The sequence below is a fragment of the Malaclemys terrapin genome, chromosome 2 (genome assembly GCF_027887155.1).
Source record: "Malaclemys terrapin pileata isolate rMalTer1 chromosome 2, rMalTer1.hap1, whole genome shotgun sequence".
Classification (NCBI taxonomy): Eukaryota; Metazoa; Chordata; order Testudines; family Emydidae; genus Malaclemys; species Malaclemys terrapin.
The window spans coordinates 108,968,908-108,989,676 of record NC_071506.1 but is presented as its reverse complement, the minus strand read 5'-3'; the positions used below and the strand labels follow the sequence as shown (position 1 = coordinate 108,989,676).

At 42.6% G+C, this 20,769-nt stretch overlaps 1 protein-coding gene across 3 annotated transcripts in view; it reads left to right on the top strand.

Moving 5' to 3' along the window:
• RANBP9 (RAN binding protein 9) overlaps positions 1–20,142 on the top strand; it is a 71,845-nt gene extending 51,703 nt beyond the window's left edge. The window contains exons 9-14 of one of the 3 annotated variants that reach the window (XM_054020899.1): positions 2,288–2,478; positions 4,521–4,668; positions 12,698–12,819; positions 16,093–16,244; positions 17,196–17,307; positions 18,480–20,142. In XM_054020899.1, the coding sequence (XP_053876874.1) occupies positions 2,288–2,478; positions 4,521–4,668; positions 12,698–12,819; positions 16,093–16,244; positions 17,196–17,307; positions 18,480–18,610 (856 nt within the window). In that variant the 3' untranslated portion in view covers positions 18,611–20,142. The remainder of the gene's footprint in view (positions 1–2,287; positions 2,479–4,520; positions 4,669–12,697; positions 12,820–16,092; positions 16,245–17,195; positions 17,308–18,479) is intronic. The other 2 variants (XM_054020900.1, XM_054020901.1) reach the window with 2 other exon arrangements.
• Positions 20,143–20,769: the final 627 nt, after the last annotated feature.

Sequence of the window (20,769 nt, the reverse complement as noted above, 5' to 3'; positions counted from 1 at the left end):
TGGGAGGCACCACTGGTGTATGCATTTCTTTCGACCTCACTCCTAAGCCAAGTCGGTCACAAGATCAAGCAGGACAAATCCAGGGTCTTTTTCATAGTGCCCACATGGCCCAGACAAACGTGGTTCCCATACTTGCGCCAGATGGCAGTGAAACCACCTTGAACCTTTCCCTTAGTACCTCACCTTCTATCACAAGATGAGGGATGCGTCCGTCACCCCAACCTCTCAGTACTCCATGGTTGACTGGGGTTGAGAAGGCCTGTTCTGAGGAAGTAAAGCTATATTACTGAACAGTGAGAGACTAACTACAAGAAACACCTATATCCATAAGTGGAAACAATTCTGCACCTGTTGCCCAGATAAACAAATCTTGCCACAATCGTCCCCGCCCTACTGAGGATCCTGGATTGTATACTAAGACTTAAAAAATCGGGGCTGTCCACAAGCTCCATCATAGTACACTTGGCTGCTATTACCTCCTTCCACGACAAGGTGGACGGGGTCACTATATTTGCTCACCTGACGATTAAACGCTTCCTTAAAGGCACTGAAAACATTTATCCCACAATAAGAAACTAAACCCATGAGGGACCTCAATCTCGTTCTCTGTGGACTGATGGAAAAGCCGTTTGAACCCCTTGCAACTTGCTCTTTGTTGCACTTATCCATGAAGGCAGCTTTCCTCATTGCCATCACATCCGCCAGAAAGGTGGGAGAATTAGGTGCCCTAATGGCGCACCCACCTTATGCAACATGCTTTAAAGAAAGTAATCCTATGACCGCATCCTAAGTTCATACCCAAAGTTGCTTACCCCTTTCATTTAAACAAACCCATTTACTTACCTGTATTTTTTTTTCCCTAAGCCACATGCGGACGGGAAGGAGGCCTCACTCCACACATTGGATGTTCGCAGAGCATTAGCTTTCTACATTGAAAGAACAAAAACATTTTGAAAATCATCTAGACTATTTGTTTCCATAACAGAACGCTTGATGGGTCAAACCATCTCAAAAGAGAGACTATCCAAATGGATGGTAGGATATATCCATTTGTGCTACCAAAACCACAATCTTCAACATCCACCGGGAGTTTGCACACGCTCCACCAGGGCACTAGCAGCATCTGTGGCCTTTCTCAGTAATGTCCCTGTCACTGACTTGCAAAGCAGCTACCTGGGCATCAGTCCATACTTTCACTAAACACTATGCCTTAGAACAACAATCAACATCCAGTGCTCCACTTTGGACTTACGGTGTTATCCACTGTCAGTAGACCAACTCTGAAGCCCCTCCCCTCCACTCAGGGACACTGCTTAACAATCACCTAAAGTGGAGCACTCCCAGGGTCACTCCTTGAAGAAGATACCTTGTGCAGTAACTGAGGTTCTTGGAGATGGTTGTCCCTGTGCGTGCTCCACTATCCTCCCTCCTTCCCTCTACTTCGGAGTTTCAGGCCAATTCTCTCAGTTAGAGAAGGAACTGGGGCAGTTGGCTGCACACCGCTATGTAACTGATTGGAGTGGCGCGAGACAGCTCTGGCACATGCGTGGCCCAACTGGGCCCACTACCACAAATCTCAGATTAGGTGCTTGATGCCCTGTGCTTGTAAAGTGGAGCACCCACAGGGACAGCCATCTCGAAGAATCTGATTTACTGCACCAGATGAAAAACCTTCTCTTCCTGAGGAAAAAGTTTAATTTAAAATAGAACATTTAATCTTTCTAAATTTTCCTTTTTTAAAGACTATTGATTGTCAACATTTATTCTTGCAGGATAAGGTTCTTGCTTTTCTAGGTCCTCCCCACAAATCAGTTACTTGTTCTCTTGTGGTTACATTCTGGTTGGATACTCTCTAACCTCATAATCTGAAGACTGAGAATGTACCTATACTACGTGCGCTACACTGGTACAGCTGCAGCTATGACATTGTAGCACCATAGCGTAGACACTTCCTACGTTGACAGAAGGGTTTTTTCTAATCATTGTGGTTAATCAACCTCTGAGAAGCAGTAGCTAGGCCAACGGAAGCGTTTTACGCTGATGGTTAGATCGACCTAACTATGGCTCTCAGGACGTGAAATTTTTCACAGCCATTGGTGGCGTAGCTAGGTTGATCTAGTTTTTAAGTATAGACCAGGCCTAAATCTCTGACATTGAGTGCTTTGTCAGAGAATAAAACTTTGTTTTCAAGACTTAAATTACTTCTGCTTGCATTGAATGTTTATCGAAATTCTGAAGTGGCATGTCTTCTCCCTAAAATAATGTTGTCTTTTTTTTAATTGTTTAGGGTGCGCCAGTTTATAGAAATGGTGAATGGTACAGACAGTGAAGTGCGGTGTCTGGGTGGCCATAGTCCAAAATCACAAGATAGTTACCCTGTAAGCCCTCGATCATTTAGTAGTCCTAGCATGAGCCCCAGCCATGGAATGAATATTCACAGTTTAGCATCAAGCAAAGGAAGCAGCACACACTTTTCTGGTGAGTCACACTAGGGGAAAACCCCACACTATACTGAGATCTTTCTTCAATTCTGAATGTCAAGAAAAAAATTACAGATCTGTCAGATTTGCATATTAATGATTTCTGTTCTCCTAGTTTAACATACTGAATTAGTTATGCAAAGGGAAGTTAGTACTCATCAATTGGCTGTTTTTGGTGATGTCAGTCATTTGCCAACTGGAAATAGTGCATAGCTGATGTCCAGTCATCATCAAAGTATAAATCCAGCTAGGTGAAAGTAAAGGCTTGGGCAACCAGCTAATCCCGTGGTGTATGTCATTGGGGACTGGTTCCAAATATTTTGGGAAGTCTTCTGTGTAGTAGGGTGTTTTTTGGCATCTAGTATGTGGTTAGCTGCTTGGAGGTGATTCCAGGGTGGGACTTATGAGTGAATCCCAAATGGCACTGCTTTTCCCTTGGCAGGGGGACCCACTGTATTCCACGTCCCCCATACTGCCCCATTTGATCTGCTGACATGACCAAAAGCTACCATCTCCTTCAGCCTAGGAATGAGCATGGGTTATAGGGCACAGAGAACAGACAATGACTTGTAAGGAGTCCCAGAGCAGTGCTGTGCTGGTATGAGGGGTTGCGGGGTTGGTGGTCAGGCAGGTCAGTTTCTGACTTTCTGCTGACAACCAAACTTCACCCTCAGTAGAGCTGAGCAGCATCGACTGATCAGGCTGTCTTAAGCAGATCTTTAACTTAAAAGACAGACTTGAATGTTTCAAGGCTTCCAGTTCAGTATATTTAAGTAATATTAAATATTTGAGGGGAAGACCAGCTTTTAAAGTGCAAGTGGGTTGGACAGAGGGAGAGATTGGGCTCTGTGAAAGTAAGTGGAAGTTTTGTATATCTTCACTGAACCCAGTCCTCTTTCAGCAGTAGTTGGTGTTCCCCTGTCCACTTTCAGTTCAATTCCGTTATAAAATCTAAATTGAGGCCAACGTCTTGTCTTCAGTCTAGTTTTCCCTAAGTAGAAAGTGAGAGTTGGGGGGACAGTGCTGCTGGAAAGGCAACTGCTGTCGTGGGGAAGGTACTGAAGACCTTATGGAAAGTTAAACATGTAGCTATTATAATATTCAAATAGAAGGTATTTATAACTTGTATCCTGTTTCTCCTATCTTCAGCTTTGAAAGTTTTAGTAGGATGTGATGCAGAAAATCTCTCACCCCCAAAACTTTGACTTTCTATTGTTTTGAAGATAAAGCCACACCTAATAATAATAATTCTATGCAAAGTTGTATATTAGTAGTGGCTGATGGATTTATTGAATGGCAGATTGAAAGTGCTTGTGATCTATTGCTACCATAGAATATATGGAACTCCTATTTTCAGGACTTGATAAAATAAAGTATCAAATTAGTACACATTTAATGGGTCTGCTTTTAAATTACAGCTTTCCTCAATTAAATATTACCAGTGAGGGATGAGGTGTTGGCGGAAAGAGTAGTACATCAGGCTGGAGTAATGTTTAACCAAATGTTCTGCGGTTTAGCAAAGTGTAATTCTCCATCAAATTTTGATTCTCATTAATCGTTTGTTTAGTCGATAATATTGAATAGACCTTCAAATTACTGAACTTACGTATGAAAAAAACATAAAAATAAGTGTTTGTAACAGTTATTATACAAAGCCAATTAAGATAAAGTGTAGCCACTAAAAACCAAGGCAGACACTAGCCCAGTCAGGGTTTTCAGATACTTTCTGACTGGTATATTCCAATAAAAAGGTCTGTAGTTCCTCTGACTTGTGTATTTCACTGAGAACTTTTGCTAATGAACTGAAAATCTGATCTGTAAGCTGCTGTTCTCATTTGCTAGTTAATTTTATTACCTGGCTTCTTTACTGTGAAAGCCTTAAATCTGTTTCAAAGGCTTGAGGAGTGGAAGCTAGTTATGTGGAATTATTTGATAAATCTACTGTACATGAACAAATCAATCTTATACTTATTTCAGAAATGTGTACATAAAATAACAATTTGTAACTGACTGAAATTACTAAAATATTCTTTTGTTTAGGTTTTGAAAGTAGTTGCAGTAATGGAGTAATATCAAACAAAGCACATCAGTCTTACTGTCATATTAAACACCAGTCCACAAGTTTGAATGTACCTGAACTCAACAATATAAATGTATCAAGGTCACAGCAAGTTAACAGCTACACCAAGTGAGTAATCTTCCAAACAGATGTCTGATCCACCATGATGCTAGTTTTTGTCATAAATATCTTCATTTTGCACTGCAGAGAGAGCAGGTTTTGTATGGCTTTTTAGGACCCAGGCATAGCATGTGTTTTTGAGTACTCACTAATAGTTGATAAAATGGGGTAGGGTGAGGGGATTGGAATTATTTTCTCATATTTTTCATTAAATGTATTGTGATACTTTCACCTTTAAGATTCTGTACAATAGTACACATATACTGTTCTGTTAAATGAGTAAATTGGGAAAAGGCAAATTATTTTAACTGTGACATTAGAGACATCAGTTTTTGTTCTCAGACCAGCTTCTTCTGGTTTTAAGACTTCTCCCTTCATCTTCTGGTCTGGTGCTTATTCAAAATCTTGTGTGAGGACTTCAATGACCAATGTATTCACTGCTTTTTATTCATTGTATGCAGATAAGATTGAGTGAACTGTGGATTCTCTTGTATGTAGTACATAACCACAATGGCTTGCTGCAAGCACTAGATGTGTGCAACCCCTTTGCTTTTAATGGGTTTGCATATGTCGGAGGTCATTCTAAAATGATAGCATAGGTATAACCGAGCCTAATTTGGCCTGTAAAATGTTTATTGCTGGGTGAGATGGACGGAACCAGACTTGAGAGTGCAGGAAGAGTTTACGGATCTAGCAGGTGGAGGGGAAGCATTTACTTTTAAAACTGTCTGTGATAAAGAAACCGTTATGATGACACATATGGAACTACTACTTGGAGTGCTTGCACATGTCCATTTCATAGTAAATGTGTGCGTGCCCTGCATATAGTTGCCAGAATTTTTTTCCCTCAGTGGTACCTGTCAGGTCAGCTCTAGCACCCTCTGGTGCTGCGCACTTATGGAGCAGTATAAAGGGTCCAGCCTACCCTGTACCCTCTCACAGGCATTAAGAAGGAACTGATGGTCACTGGAACTGCTCCTCTTCTTTGGCAAGCTATAGTCAGTGGTTCTCGTTTGTCACTCCAACCTTCCTTTTTTTTCTTCTTCCCAGTAGTTATTTCTCAGTTTGGACTTTAGTTAATAGTTGTAAATAGCAACAGAGGGTCCTGTGGCACCTTTAAGACTAACAGAAGTATTGGGAGCATAAGCTTTCGTGGGTAAGAACCTCACTTCTTCAGATGCAAGTAATGCACTTCTTACCCACAAAAGCTTATGCTCCCAATATTTCTGTTAGTCTTAAAGATGCCACAGGACCCTCTGTTGCTTTTTACAGTTTCAGACTAACACGGCTACCCCTCTGATAGCTGTAAATAGTTAGTTGGACTCACTGCATTGGCAGTGCTTCCTCTACTCCTGGAGCTGGGCATGCCTTGGTCTCTGAGCTTCAAGCCTGCAGCAAGGCCATGCCTTTGAGTAACCCACACTCCAATCTAAAGTGGTTGAGTGAGACTCGTATCCAGGATCGCTGTCAGATCTGCCGCCAGTTCAAGCCAGGTACAAAGAAAAACTGGGAGGCCAGGTTAAAATCCCTCCTGATGGAGGCGGCACTCAGACCCTCCTTGGAGTCAAGCCAGTCGGACTCAGCACCAAGAACCTCAGCATCGATACAGAGTGCTCCGCCTGCTGTAAGGGACTCTCAGCACCATTTCCCATCAACGGTGTTGAGAAAGAAATGTAAGAAGCAGCTGGATAACAGGGCCTTCCCCAAAAAGGCCAAGCATGGGAAGAGCAGTGGAGTGCAACTTGAGTCTGGCCATTCCTCTGTCCCTGCTTGACAGGCTGTACTGTCAACTGCATCCGGTTTGCAGGCTCTGAGTCCAGTCCAAGATCAGCCGTTGGCAGCAGAGGGACAGCATGGCATCAGCAAGATAGCGGTGCTGTCCACGCTGGAGGCATTCATTATAGCCAGAGACTTACTAGTCCTGTCGGTACTGCCATCGCCAGCAGTCCAAGAGTTGACATCTGTGCAGGCGAGTAGAAGGGAGCATGTTGACTTGAACTCCTGTTCAGTACCGGGACCGTCAGTACCGTCCAAAGGGAAACCATCCCTGCCAGTGTCGACACGGGCTCCCCCACCTTGGTGCAGGTCCCCGGATCCTTGGCACTAACCCCTGGAATTGACAGGTACTGCACCTCCATGGTCCCTGGAGGACGGCTCTGAGTTGGAGGTGGAGTCGTGCATCCAGCTGAGGAATCCATACTAGTATTCCCCCCCCCATCCTATATGATGGGGGATCCTGGTGTGGGGGTACCTCTGACTGCATGGCCCAGTGGGCTCTGACCTATGCAAATGCAATGGCCATTCTGGAACTCATGGGGCTTCTCCCCAGTGCCAAGCCCCCCTCCCCCCTCCGCCCCCGGATGCTCTTGCTCAGTGGTGTCTGAGAGAAGGGCTCCTCCATCTCACTGAGCGGCACCTGACCCGGACTCCGGCACCAACATTCAGGACCTGGACCTGTGGGATCCATGTGGTGCAGAGGAAGAAGAGGAGGAACCCCTGCTGGTACAGGCCGCTGCCGCCTCCTCCCCAGATGAGGTGGTGTCAGGGCCAAGCATGTCAGCCCCCCACTGCCCACCACCCTGGGTGGCCTCGAACCTATGACTGGAAGTGGAAATAGTAAGAGTCTTCCCACAGCCTAGCAGACATCTTGGCCATGGTGGCCCTCTCAGTGAGGCCATTATGGGTCCAGTTAAAACCCTCTGGTAAACCCCATCCTCTCTGGCCCCTCCACTTCGAAGAGGGCAGAAAAGAAGCACTTTGCCCCTGCCCAAGGTTATAGTACTTGTACCCCCCAACCCCTCCAGGGAGGTCCCTGGTGGTGTCGGCAGCCAACAAAAGGGACAGGCAGGGACCATAAGGAGCAACCCCCAAGGCAAAAGACTCAAAAAACTCAAACAAAACCTAGACCCTCTGGTAGAAAAGCTTATTCTACTGGCGGTTTATGGCTTTGCATCCCCAACCAACAGGCGTTGCTAGGGAAATGCAACTTTAATGTCTGGGACTCCATATCAAAATTTAAGGACTCGCTCCCTCAGGAATCCAGGCAGGAGTTCTCTGCTCTGGTGGAAGAAGGGAAGGCAATAGCCAGGGCTTCCTTGCACGCCACCCTGGATGCAGCAGCCAGATCTGGTGGCCATGTGAAAGTTCTCTTGGCTACAGTCCTCTGGCCTACCGGTGAAGGTCCAGCAGTTCCTTCAGGACCATCTGTTGAAGGGTCCTCACTCTTCTCAGAGCAAACAGATGTGAAGCTCCAGGGCCAGAAGAACTCCTGAGTGTCTCTGCCATGGTGCCTTCGAGGAAATATTTCAGGCCCTAACAGCTCACCCATTTCTCAGTTCCACCACCCTGTCAGGACCTGCACAAGAAGCGAATTAGAGGCATTTTAGACTTGCGCTGCCTCAACAGCTATCTCAAAAAGCTGAAGTTCTGCATGGTCTCCCTCGCCTCAGTCATTCCCTTCCTGGATCACAGGGACTGGTACACCATCCTCCATTTGATTATCTTGATTTTCCGAGATCAGAGAAGGTTTCTCAGATTTGTTGTGAATCAGACCCACGACCAGTTCATAGTTCTCCCATTTGGCCTGTTGGCAGCCACACAGGTCTTTATGAAATGCATGGCGGTAGTTGCAGCCTTCCTGAGAAAGCGAGGGGTACAAATTTACTTGCATCTCGATGACTGGCTGATCAAAGGCCAATCATAGGCCCAAGAGAAGACCAATATCCACTTCGTTCAGGCAACCTTATGAACACTGGGTCTATTGATAAACTATCAGACGTCAAACCTCATCTCGGTACAGAGAATAGAGTTTATCGGAGCGATGTTCGATTCTACCCAAGCCAGGGTCTTCCTCCCAGAAGCCCACTTCCCGATGATGGCATCACTGATATCGCACTCCAAGGCCCACTCTATGGCAGAAATGGGCTGTCGTGACAGACTTTTAAGTTACATGGCCACGTGCACATATGTGGTGTAGCATGTGAGACTGAGGCTCAGACCCCCTTCAAGCTTGGCTGGCCTTAGTGTACTTGCCGAACTGCCATCATTTGGACTTGGTGCTCTCAGTGCCCATTCCAGTCTTTGCCTCCCTCAACAACTGGAGGGATCCTTGGTTGGTGGGCTCAGGCATTCCCTTTGTCAGGCCCCAGCCCTCGATATCCCTGGTCTCAGATGCTTCGGAGTTAGGCTGGGGGTCTAATTTAGGGCACCTCAGGACTCAAGGTCTATGGTCCTCGGAAGGACATTTATAAATGTCAGAAAGCTTAGAGTGGTCTGTCTAGCATGTCAGGTGTTCTTTCCCATATTGCAAACAAGGACATTAGGGTACTTACAGACAACCCAGCAGCCGCGTTCTACACCAACAGGCAGGGAGGGGCTCACTCTTCCCCCTCTGCCAGGAGACTCTTCGCTTGTTTTGCATAAAGCACTCGATCCACCGCAAAGCTTCTCACCTTCCAAGAGCCCAGAACGAGTTGGCAGATTACCTCAGCGGGTCTTTCTCCACTCACCATGAGTGGTCCCTCCATCCCAACATAGCAAAGGTCATTTTCCAGTGGTGGGGATCTCCCCTTGTAAATTTCTTCGCAACCAGGAAGAACAGAAAATATCAGTTTTGTTCTCTGTGCGCCACAGCCCAGGCTCACTCATGGACGCCTTCTTATTCTCTTGGACAAAGCACCTGTTCTATGCCTTTCCCCCATTCCACTTGTGCACAAAGTCCTGCTGAAGGTCAAGTGGCACACAGCGAGGGTTATTCTGACAGCCCCAGCCTGGCCACATCAGCACTGGTTCGACGCCTGTTAGATCCGTCAGTAGCGAGTCTGATGCTGCTCCCTCCCTTCCCTGCTCAGGGCTATGGTTGAATGCTCCACCCAAGTGGAAGCGTTTTTTCCGTTTGGTCATCGCAACAAGGCTTCTCGCCTGCTCAGTCATCTCTTCAGATGGTGCTGGAGTATCTGCTAGATGTTGGTGTTTCAGATGAAGCAATTTCATTGATTAAATAACATCTCTCAGCCATTTCTGCATTCCACCCTCTGCTGTATGGCCAATCGGTTTTCTTGCACAAAATGGCCATTCATTTCCTCAAGGGATTAGAAAGGCTATGGATGCAGATTTGGGAACCCATTCCCCCTTGGGACCTAAACTTGGTCTTGTCAAAGCTCACGGGCCCTCTCTTCAAGCCCCCTGGCATCATGCTTCCCACCTGGAAGGAAGCAATTATCTTGGCCATGAGGGTCTGAGAGATCAGGGCCCTTTCATCCTCTGTACAAGGTCTTCCTTAAGGGCGAGGTATAGCTCTACCCTCACCCTGCATTTCTCATGAAGGTAGTTTTGCCGTTTCAACAGTAATCAAGCTATTTTTCCGACTGTTTTCTTCCCGAAACCACACGCCAATAAGGAGGAGCAGCAGCTCCGCACATTGGATGTTAGGCTAGCGTCCTATATAGAAAGGACAGTACTGTTCCGTAGCTCCACACAGCTCTTTGTGGCAATAGCAGATAGAATGGAAGGCCGCCCCATTTTGGCTCATAGGATTTCATACTCGATCACTTGCATTTGCATGTGCTATGAGCAGGTGGGGATCCCTCCACCAAACATTCTGACTGCCCATTCCACGAGGGCACAATATTCCTCAGCAGCATTCCTGGCCCAGGTACCAGTCCGGGACATTTGCAAAGCGGCGATCTGGTTGTTGGCGCATACATTTTCTTCCTACTACGCCATCAACTAGCTAGGGTTGTGGTTTGGTCGAGCTGTGTTGAGATCTGCATGTCCATGAACTCTGAGCCCACCTCCTGTGGTACTGCGTGGGAGTCACCTAATGTGGAATGGACACGTGCAAGCGCTAGAAGAAAAAATGGTTACTAATCTTTCTGTAAATGTTGTTCTTCAAGATGTGTTGCACATGTCCATTCCACAGCCCACCCTCCTACCGCTCTGTCGGTGTTGGCCAGCAAGAAGGAACTGAGAGGGTGTGGGGTTGGCCAAACGGGTACTACTGAAGGAAAACATTTCTGGCGACTGTGTATGCGGCGTGCATACACCTAATACGGAATGGACATGTGCAGCACATCTCGAAGAACAAACATTACAGAGAGGTTAGTAAGCATTTTTTTCCGGAGCAAGCTATATCCCTTAATGCTGGTATTCCAATCCTGGAAGTTGTCCCACCAAGTCTCGTAATGCCAATTAAGTCATAATTTTCTTCATATACCATGACTTCCACTTCATCCCGTTTGTTCCGCATGCTCCTTGCATTTGTGTGCAGGCACTGAAGATATATTGCAGACTGCCCTGTTGCTTTTCTTCTTGCCTTTTTAATGCAATTGTGGTTTCTAGTCCCTTCTCTAGAAATTAGAAAATTAGCATAAACAGATGAGGTTCCAAAAACACGTCTTTGTTTCAAGGAAGTGTTTTGTATTAGCAATTGTCTCTGCCAAAGGGCTTCATGAACTCCAACCCACCTTTTGAAGCTTTTCGTAAAATGCACTACAGCCCATCATTTACAAGGGGCCTTTTTCTCCTGATGTTAAAAAGGCACTGAATATTCCCTAGTAGTGAAATTAGTTGTAAACTGGATTTCTTTTAGTGTTAAAAGCAATGTCTGAGAAGTAGTGCGTCTTTAAACGGTGCTTTTCGTAACTGATAATAGAATGAGCTGGAGTATTATCGGTTACTATAGCCCATATTTTTAAAGGTATTTAGGCATTGGTGTCTAAGTGCCTAAATTCCTTTTGAAAATGAGATTTAGGCTTCTACATAATTTAAATGTTGCAACGCCTAAATACATTTAAAAATATGGAGATGTCTGAGGCTCCAGCCCTTGAAGGCACGCTATTCAACCAGAGCACATGCAGCTTCCACAGAGTGCTTTTGTCCAGTGCCATGAACAGAGATCTGTCATGCAGTCTTGTGCTCCATGTGTGTTTTCTGAACAAGATTCTTGTGTCTTGTGCATGGTTTGGCTGACTGGGTTTTGGTTCTTTCCCCAACCCTGTACCTCTGCCCTCTGTCTTATTCCTGGTATTGCTTTCCAGTCTGAGTGAATAATCTGTGGACTGAAACTTGCTGAAAGAACTGCATTGTTTTGCCTAAAGCTGGTGTTCTCCAAATAAGCTTCATGCTTGCCTTGCCCTTTGGTATAAAAAATAAGAGAGAATTGGAATAGCAGATTTTCTCAGCAGTTGAAGTATACTTCCTTCCGCTTGTGACCAAGCTCAAAACACACATTGGAATTTCTGTGTATAATTATCAGGGATCCTAGAAATCAGTTTGCCACAGAAAAGCACGGAAAAATGAGGAATTTGCGTTGTTACAGAGAATCTTTAGTTTTTACATTTTGTGAAAAAATAAAAACATACAGTAGAACCCTGTTTACCCAAGCCTCCATTATCCGGCTCTCCGTATTAACCAAACTGGGGCTGAAGGGCTCCAGTTTCACCAGAGACCCACCACCCGGGCTGAAGCTCTCTGGATTATCCAAAGTTTTGATTATCTGATCTGGCCCCGGTCCCAATTAGTTTGGATAAACAGGGTTCCACTGTATCAATAAAACATATTGAACTTATATAACATTATGGCCAGAGAAACTAAAGTTCAGCCTTTCATTTTAATCGTAGAAAAACACAGATTTTTTTTTTTTAAATCAGAGAGCTTTTTTATCAAGAAAAACTAGGATCTCTGAAAACTATATCTAAATTAACTATATGTATTAACATGCATTTTAACAAATTTCAACAAAATAGTAAAATTAACTTTTCACATCTCTTAGCACCAGAGATCTGTACTACCTCATGCTGAGTGTTAATGTATTTCACATTGGCTGTTGGTTTGGGGCAATCCAAAATCCCTTATGCCTGTGTAGTTATTTGCTGTGAATAAATCTATGGTTAATTATTACTCATCCAATGTGATATTATTTAAAAGGTGATATTTTGGCTAGGGCAGACAGGAAATTGTTAAGGTGAAAATGTAAAGTTGAGAAGCAAATCAAAGTATTTTTGAAGTTAGTGATATGTTTTTTTCTTCTCTTTCTCAGCAGTGATGTAGACATGGAAACAGATCACTACTCCAATGGAGTTGCAGAGACTTCATCCAATGGCTTCCTAAATGGTAGTTCTAAACATGATCACGAAATGGAAGAATGTGACACAGAAATGGGTCTGCAGTGATATTTCTTACATTTTTAATAAAAAGTGATGGCAACAAGGTTATGTTTTTACTTGCAATGCTTCCCAAATTGAAAATTAGTGACATGACTGAAATCTTAACTTTCCATTTTGCTAGTATTGTACTATCTGTAAATCTCATAACACTATCTGGCATGATGTTAATCTGAAAACAAGCAGGAGAGAGGGGAATATTGTAATAGATACTAAAAAAAAATAATAATCAAATAACCGGCACACAACTTCATTTGGAAACCATCATGCTTTTTGTTTAGTTCATTGATGTTAGCAGTAAATTTTTTTCCCTGAAAACTCAACACTCGTTGATAGCAATATAACCAATATCTGTTATTGGACCAACTTCTGTTGGTGAGAGACAAGCTTTCAAAAAGCTCTTCTTCAGGTCTGGGAAACTACAAGATTTGAACAGATTGTTTAGCATAAGTAGTTAGCACACTTTTCAAGGGACCATTCAAGATGAGGTGGCCTTTTAACACCTTTCATAGGGAGGAAAGGAAGTAGGGGGCAGCAGCTGGGGGAGGGGCAGGAGGAGAGAGGTTGTTTAGTGGGTTACAGATTGTTGTAATAAGCCATAAATCTAGTGACTCTGTTCAGTCCATGATTTTTAGTGTCTAGCAGAGTGATGAATATAAGCTCCCAGGCTTGTCTTTGAAAGTGTTGTCCAGATTTCCTTGGAGGATGAGGACTGAGAGAGTGATCACCTTAAGTGTTCACCCACAGGTGATATGGTGTCTGTGTTTTATCATTATGCTTGTGAAAGTTCATTCAAGAGTGTAGTGATTGAGGTTTCACCCACATAGTTGTTACTGGGGCATTTAGTGCACTGGATGAGGTACACCACATGTTTTGATAAGCATGTGTAGAGACCCAGGGGTATGGAAAGGTATGTTGATAATTGTAGCAGTGGGGATATGTCTGCAGGTTTTGCATTTGTTCTGGTGAGTTCTGGTGCTGCTTTGAGTTGGTGTGTCCTGGTGTGTGGGCAGCTTGCATCTGATCAGCTTGGAGAGGTGGTGGTTGTTGGTGGTTTGAAGGCCAGAAGAGGGGGTTTAGGAAAGATTTCAGGATGGGGTCCCCAAAATGGCCTATACCAAGGAATTGGGGAGATGTTTTAGGACAATCTTCTTTTCCTTATGGACAGAGACAGGAAGGGTTGATAAGAGATTGAAATGGTTCTGCTTTCCACTAGAGAGAAATTTCATATTTTCCACATTTGACTTATCAGTCCTACTTTAAAAAGTAGCTATGTAAAACTGGCCCAATCTTTCTTACTTATCAGATCTGTTCTGTGTTCACTCATACCTGTTGACTTGAGTGACACATAAGTTTAACAGCCTCTTTTAGAGCCAGCGCAACTAAGAGGAAGTTGACTCAATTTCAATTATAGGGCCTATCAGATGTACCTGTGCAACCATGCTGAAGGTATTGAGGGTTACACTGGTGTAAATAGGCCATAATTTGGCCTCACTAAATCTTTCATATTCCTCGTGTGTGTGAGAGAATCCAGCTTGACAAGCAATTCCTGTATTTGCAGGGCTGCATGTTGGGGGAAAAAAAAATTTTTTTTTTTTTTTACTTAAAGTGAGACAAACATGGATTTTTTTGTAGACTTTCAGAGTACAACAGTTCTTAAAAAGATCTGTGAAACTGCTCCAGTCTCAGAGCATACACTAGTGCTGTTCTGCAGCTTCCCTAGTAAACTAACATTATGTCATTGTTTCAACACAGTACTTCTGTTCCCAGCACTGAAAGAGAGTCATCTGAATTCTCAGTCTTATCCTGTGTATTACATTGCTTAAACTGAATAACAAGATCTGGTTTGTGTTCGAAAAACCACTTCTTTACTCTCTTGCAGCCTTTTCCACAGAGGCTTTCTGTGATAGACACGAAACAGCTGCAAAGGCACAGAGTTGCTTTTTTTTAATGTAGTTGTTTACAGCCTCTGGAAAATGAAGTCCTAGACTGGGCTCCAGCTAGCAACAGACATCGCTGCTTCAAGACTCGTGGGTGTTTCACTTCTGTAAAAGAAATGTGGCTTCTTGGACTACCCAGAATACTTTACACCCCACAGTTTGAGAACTATTTTCTGATATTTTGTTTTTTGAACTCTTTCCAATTTTTCTGTAGTGTAATGTACACATGAGTGTGTGATTGAAGTAACCAGAGATCTGTTTTGGAGGTGACAGTTCACTTACCTAAGATAATTGTGGTAAAAATGACAGTTATAATTTGCTGGACACTATTAAAAGCTAGACTGTTATTATCACAAGCAAGTTATGTACAGACTAGACTATATTTAAAGGGATAGGGAGGATGGCTTTGTGGCTAAAGCACAAGTCAGAGTTAGAGATCTTAATTCTGTTCCATAGCTGCCCGTGTAATCTTGATAAGTCAGTTAACTTCTCCATACCTTAGGTTCTTTATCTGTAAAAATAGGGATAACACTGATCTCATAACATGCTGAAATTGATTAATGTTCATAAAGTGCTTCGAAATCCCTTGGTGGAAAATATTAGAAGTGGGTACTGTCACCTGTAATTGTGCCAATTTTTAATGCTTAAATAAGATTTTAAAAACCTCCAGTTTTTAGCCAGTACCCTTCTATGATCTGAGATCTAATATTTTTAGCTTTTTCCCCAAGGGTCCTGTTGATTCCTAATAACTATGAAGTGACAGTGGACTTGCAGACATAAAGTACGTTTCTGGGGTTAGCTCTGTAGCAAAGTCTGATTTGACAGTTCAGAATTTGTAATGCTGGGTGCTAATGTGAACAGGCAACTAGAATTGTTGCCCCACCCTGCCCTCCCTCTTCCAGTAGAGAATAGGCTTCCTCATTAAACTGGTGCAACACTGCATAGACCAAGCCTAACTAAACGTGTCTTTAAACCAGTGGAAAATCCTGTTCTGATACTCTTGATTTTTGAACCTGCCTTATAGCAGTTCAGCTTGTCATTACATTTGCTCCAATGCAAGATGCATGAGATTTTTGGCCATTTTAATTAAATCTGTTAAATTAATGCAATTTCTGTAGGTAGAAACTTTAGTAATTATTTAAATAGCTCCACAGCTGTGTGCTGTACACCAGGCACAGTGTGCCAAGAATCCTGCTCCTGAATTGGTTTCATTCTGAGATATCGCATATCTGCTCCTGATTACATGAATTAATCAGTTGGCAGAAACTTACTAGTACCGTACATTTGTACTGCCATACTGTATTAGTGATGATGGTTTGTCATTCTTGCAGAAGTTGACTCAAGTCAGTTAAGACGTCAGCTATGTGGAGGTAGCCAGGCGGCCATTGAAAGAATGATCCATTTTGGAAGAGAATTGCAGGCAATGAGTGAACAGCTAAGGAGAGAATGTGGCAAAAACACAACAAATAAGAAAATGCTAAAGGTATGGCAATATTTTACGTTCGTGTTTTTGGTGACTGCACTTCCAAATGGAATTTTGCAATATCTGCTGCATTGACCATGCTAGTTTTTTGCTTCATTTTTTTTCTTCGTGAAAATAAGAGCTATTGCAATATTTTTCTATTCTGAGGAGCATGGCTTCCCATCTTCTGTACAGCAGTTTTATAGTCTGGCAATAGGATAAGTGACAAATGTTAAAAATTCTTTTTTAAAAACTCCTAGATTTAAAAATACAAGGCACACAGGCTCCTCCTCAAATACAACAAATCATATAGTTGCCTCCCAATAAATCTAGACTGTGGACTACATATGTGCCATTTTGAGTTCCGGTACGGTAAATACTGGACCCAGGGAAGCAGCAGAACACGGAGTGCTCTATCAAGGGAGAATACATATGCGTGACATGTGATGCAATGTTTTCTCTCTTTGGGTGGGTGGGAAGCAGAGAGAAAATTTTTTTGTCAGGTTGTTTTTTCTTTATAATTTCTCCATCTGCTTTTTATAGTTGCACTAGACTGGTGGAAAATAATTCCCATACAAAAACCATATTGAGTTTTGCTAGCTGAAACAAGCACAGTTTTTAAACCTCTTTTGCTCTCCTTGTCACCAAATACTTTTTATCTAAGTTACCTTTTCACACATTCAAAATAACTTTTTTTTTAGGTTTTTCTAATATTACAAAGTTGCAGGTTGCTGGGCTAAATGGCACGAGCTCAGTTTTCTTAACTACAGTATTGGGCACATGCCCATATCCTATGGTATCCCTGTATGCCCATTTAGTAACAAAGTGCATTTGCAGTCTCTTATGGCAGACAGCTAATTTTTAGTTCTAGATTAGAATGAATGAGGAAAATAGCTTTTATGTCAGTACTAACTGGATATAGCTGTGTGCGTTTTAAATGGAAGATTAGTGTTCAGTATTGTTTTCTAACAGGATGCGTTCAGTTTACTTGCATATTCGGATCCTTGGAGCAGTCCAGTTGGAAACCAGCTTGATCCAATACAGAGAGAACCTGTGTGCTCTGTTCTTAATAGTGCAATACTAGGTAAGTATATATGCTTTTTGCTTCTTGGCATGTTTATTCAGGTAAGTGGTGCTGTAAGCACAAATGACATTGCATTCCCTAGACTCTTGCAAAGGACTGTGTATTCTGCAATATGTATAGTTGAATAATCACTGTACCTGTATTAATGGAAGTACCTGAAATAAACTGATATAAAATCTGCAAACGAGTTTTGACAGACTTGAGTGTTGAAGACCTATGGCACAATGGACAACCAAAAAACCCCTCAAACTGAACAGATTACATCAGCCCCGTGCAGGAGCGGCACCAGGGTTTTTGCCACCCTAGGCGGCAGCGCTCCTCCTCTGAGTATTCAGAGGGCCTGGGGTCTTCGGCAGCAGGGGTTCTTCCGCTCCACGTCTTCGGGGCACTTCGGCGGCAGGTCCCGGAGCGAGTGAAGGACCTGCCACCGAATTTCCGCCGAAGACCCGGAGCAGAAGGACCCCCCGCCTCCGAATTTCTGCCTAGAGCAGCAAAATGCCACCCTCCAAATCCTGCTGCCCTAGGCGACCGCCTAGGGTTGCCTAGTGGAAGCGCCAGCCCTGGCCCCGTGAATTACTGACAGTGCACCGCAGAAGAGAAACAGAATAAAATTCTATGATGATGTTTTTGCAGTAATTTATCATAAAACCCTGGTATTGGGGTCAAAGCCCTCATCCATGGTATTAGTGCCACAACTGTATTGCTTTGCTTCTCTCAGAGCCAAGAGAGTACATATGCCTTTCACCATTAAAGTCAGCAATTTTTCAAATTACTACAGTAGTAGTTGATGATCACAATGCAGTTATTTCATGAATAGGCAATGCTGCAGTATCAGAAACCATTCTGTGGTAACTTGGTAAATAATGGCTTACGGGCAACCACAGTTCATCATACAGTAAGACTTATGCTTTTGATAAATATCTAAAACCTAATGCACAAAGGAAATGCAACAGGTTAATGATTTTAAACAACTAGTAATATGAAATGTGCATGTTGTATTATACATACAAACTTGCCTAAATCACAGATTCGCAGTTCGTCACACATTGTAAGCCTTTCAACTATACAGTAAAACTGGGTAGATCTGTTCCTAGTACTGTGTCCTAGCAAGTGATTTACATTCTAAATTTTGAAAGAATCTATTACACAGCTGCATTGTTGAAATTTTTCAGAGACCCACAATCTGCCAAAGCAGCCACCACTTGCCCTAGCAATGGGACAGGCTTCACAGTGTCTAGGATTGATGGCGCGTTCGGGAATTGGATCGTGTGCATTTGCCACAGTGGAAGACTATCTACACTAGCTATGCATTTGAAGATCTCAAGTATGTGTTGTGGCATATTCAACATGGAGGTAGATCAGCTCTGCTGACTGGAATTTGGATCTTTTAATTATGTACTAAGGACAGGTCTGTCGCTTTACGTTGCTTCCTAGTTTACAGCATGATGCAAATGATTTTCTAACTTAGCGTTAGGAGAAATTTTCCATCTTTAACCTCTTAGACAACTAAGAGTTAAAATTATCACTGATAATGTCAGACATCCAAATTGACAATTACAAATTCTTTAAATGATTGTTCAAAACAAACCAAAAATCCTACCACCTTGAGGTGGGGCAGAAGAATAGAAAATGTTGTGGATGTGTTAGCATGTGGGTGATGTAAACTTCAAGCAGGATGACTTGCCAACCTCCACCCTCATTATTACATAGTTCAATCAGTGTAACTTGCAAAATGCATAAACACCTGACAGTTTGGATATATAGTGTTGATGGGAAGAAATATTTTTTAATGTGTACTGTAAAACTTGAAATACTCAGGAGCTGAGTGAATATGTTTGTTGCTACTTACAATCCCTACCTGTTGATCTTAGTAGTTTTTGTTTTAACATGGTCTTTTCAACTTTCTTTGTTTAACTACAGACAACTTCTGTTATAGACTCACCAGTTTAACTGTTGTATAATAACAGTATTACATGTCACAGTGTGGTTACGACCTCTATTTATATAAAAACCAAATATTAGTCAATTTACAGTCTTAATTTAATCTTTGTACACCTTGCATTTTTAAAAGTGCTTAAATGAGTACTATATTGCAATAAAATGTAGTGATATCATAATTAACCAGCCATTAAAAACTTACTTCTACAGATATTAGACGCATGGATTTGTATGCTACACTGATTCTACTTTGTGTTCTAGCTTTTGAAACATGTGAATTGATCACTTTAATTATGTAGAGGGCAGAAGCATCAAGTGGTTGTAGAAAGTTAAACTAGCTTAAAGTTGCTTTCTCATAAGCAAAATACTGCCTGCTTCCAGATGTGTTATTGCTTGGGATACAGTCCAGCTTTCCCAGTCTTTGGGCTTGGGCTAGTGGATTGAAGTTTCAGCTGAACATGCCAACAATGTGTGAAGTGCTGTGAGGGAGCCACCAAGGAAATGCTTTCAACCTCCTACTTGCCCTAAGATTTAATTTAATCAGACCCAAAGAGCACTGACACTAGATTTCAGAAAAGGGAATGTAAAAAAGATGCTAGTCTTCAGACTCTGCATTTTTATTTCTGTACTTACATTAGTCAGCAAGAAAGCTAGTGAGTCACAGAAGACATCCAAAAGCAAGCAGTGTGTTTGTGTTGCCCTTTAATCAAACTACTGCAGATAAGGTAAAGTAGTAAAAGGGAATTTGAAGAGTGAATACTCAACTTGAAAGCAGCCTCTAAGGCAGTGCAGTGAGTCAACTGGAGACCATCCTAGGGGCCACTGAAGAATCTGTTACCTGAAAATAGTCAGCAAGTTGACAGTCCATTTCTAATCACTGATAATAAATTTCTGAAGGAGGGAACTGGTGGAGCTGCTAATGCTGCAGTCTTATTAAAATGAGGTATAGCAGCAGGAAAATTAACAAAATGTACACCTAGAATATATCATAGGAACCCATTAATTAACACAATTCTAGTAAACTAGATGCATAATTTTGCTTGAGATTTAGTTTGACTTTTTTGCTTTAAAACAGCTTGACAGTCCGTTTAACCTTTTGCCATGTTGAAGTGCTAGGGCATAAATTCCCTCCTAACCCTGGTAGTAGAATGTTAATTGGTGAAAAGTTAGTGAGTAGATAATCTGAGGGCTGAGAATCTGGCCCTTTACTTGCCTCAAGTCTGATACAGAGCACTTCGATAGAAAACATTAAACTTGAGCTCACAACTGAGTCTCTGAAGGTGCTGTGTAACTTCATTCTGATGGCTGTTTTCATCTTTTATGAAGACTGGCTTTGTCACCTGCTGACAGCTTGCTTCAGATTCCCCATGAATTAAAGATATGAAAACTTGCTCTGGGAGACTTAATTCTTCAGGTAATGGCTGTTTTTAAATTGACTTCCTTGCATACCCTCAGGCCTTTTTCACCGTGGCTGTGTGCTCTTACAGCCTTTTGTTCACTCATTTCATTTAAGTTCAACTATGG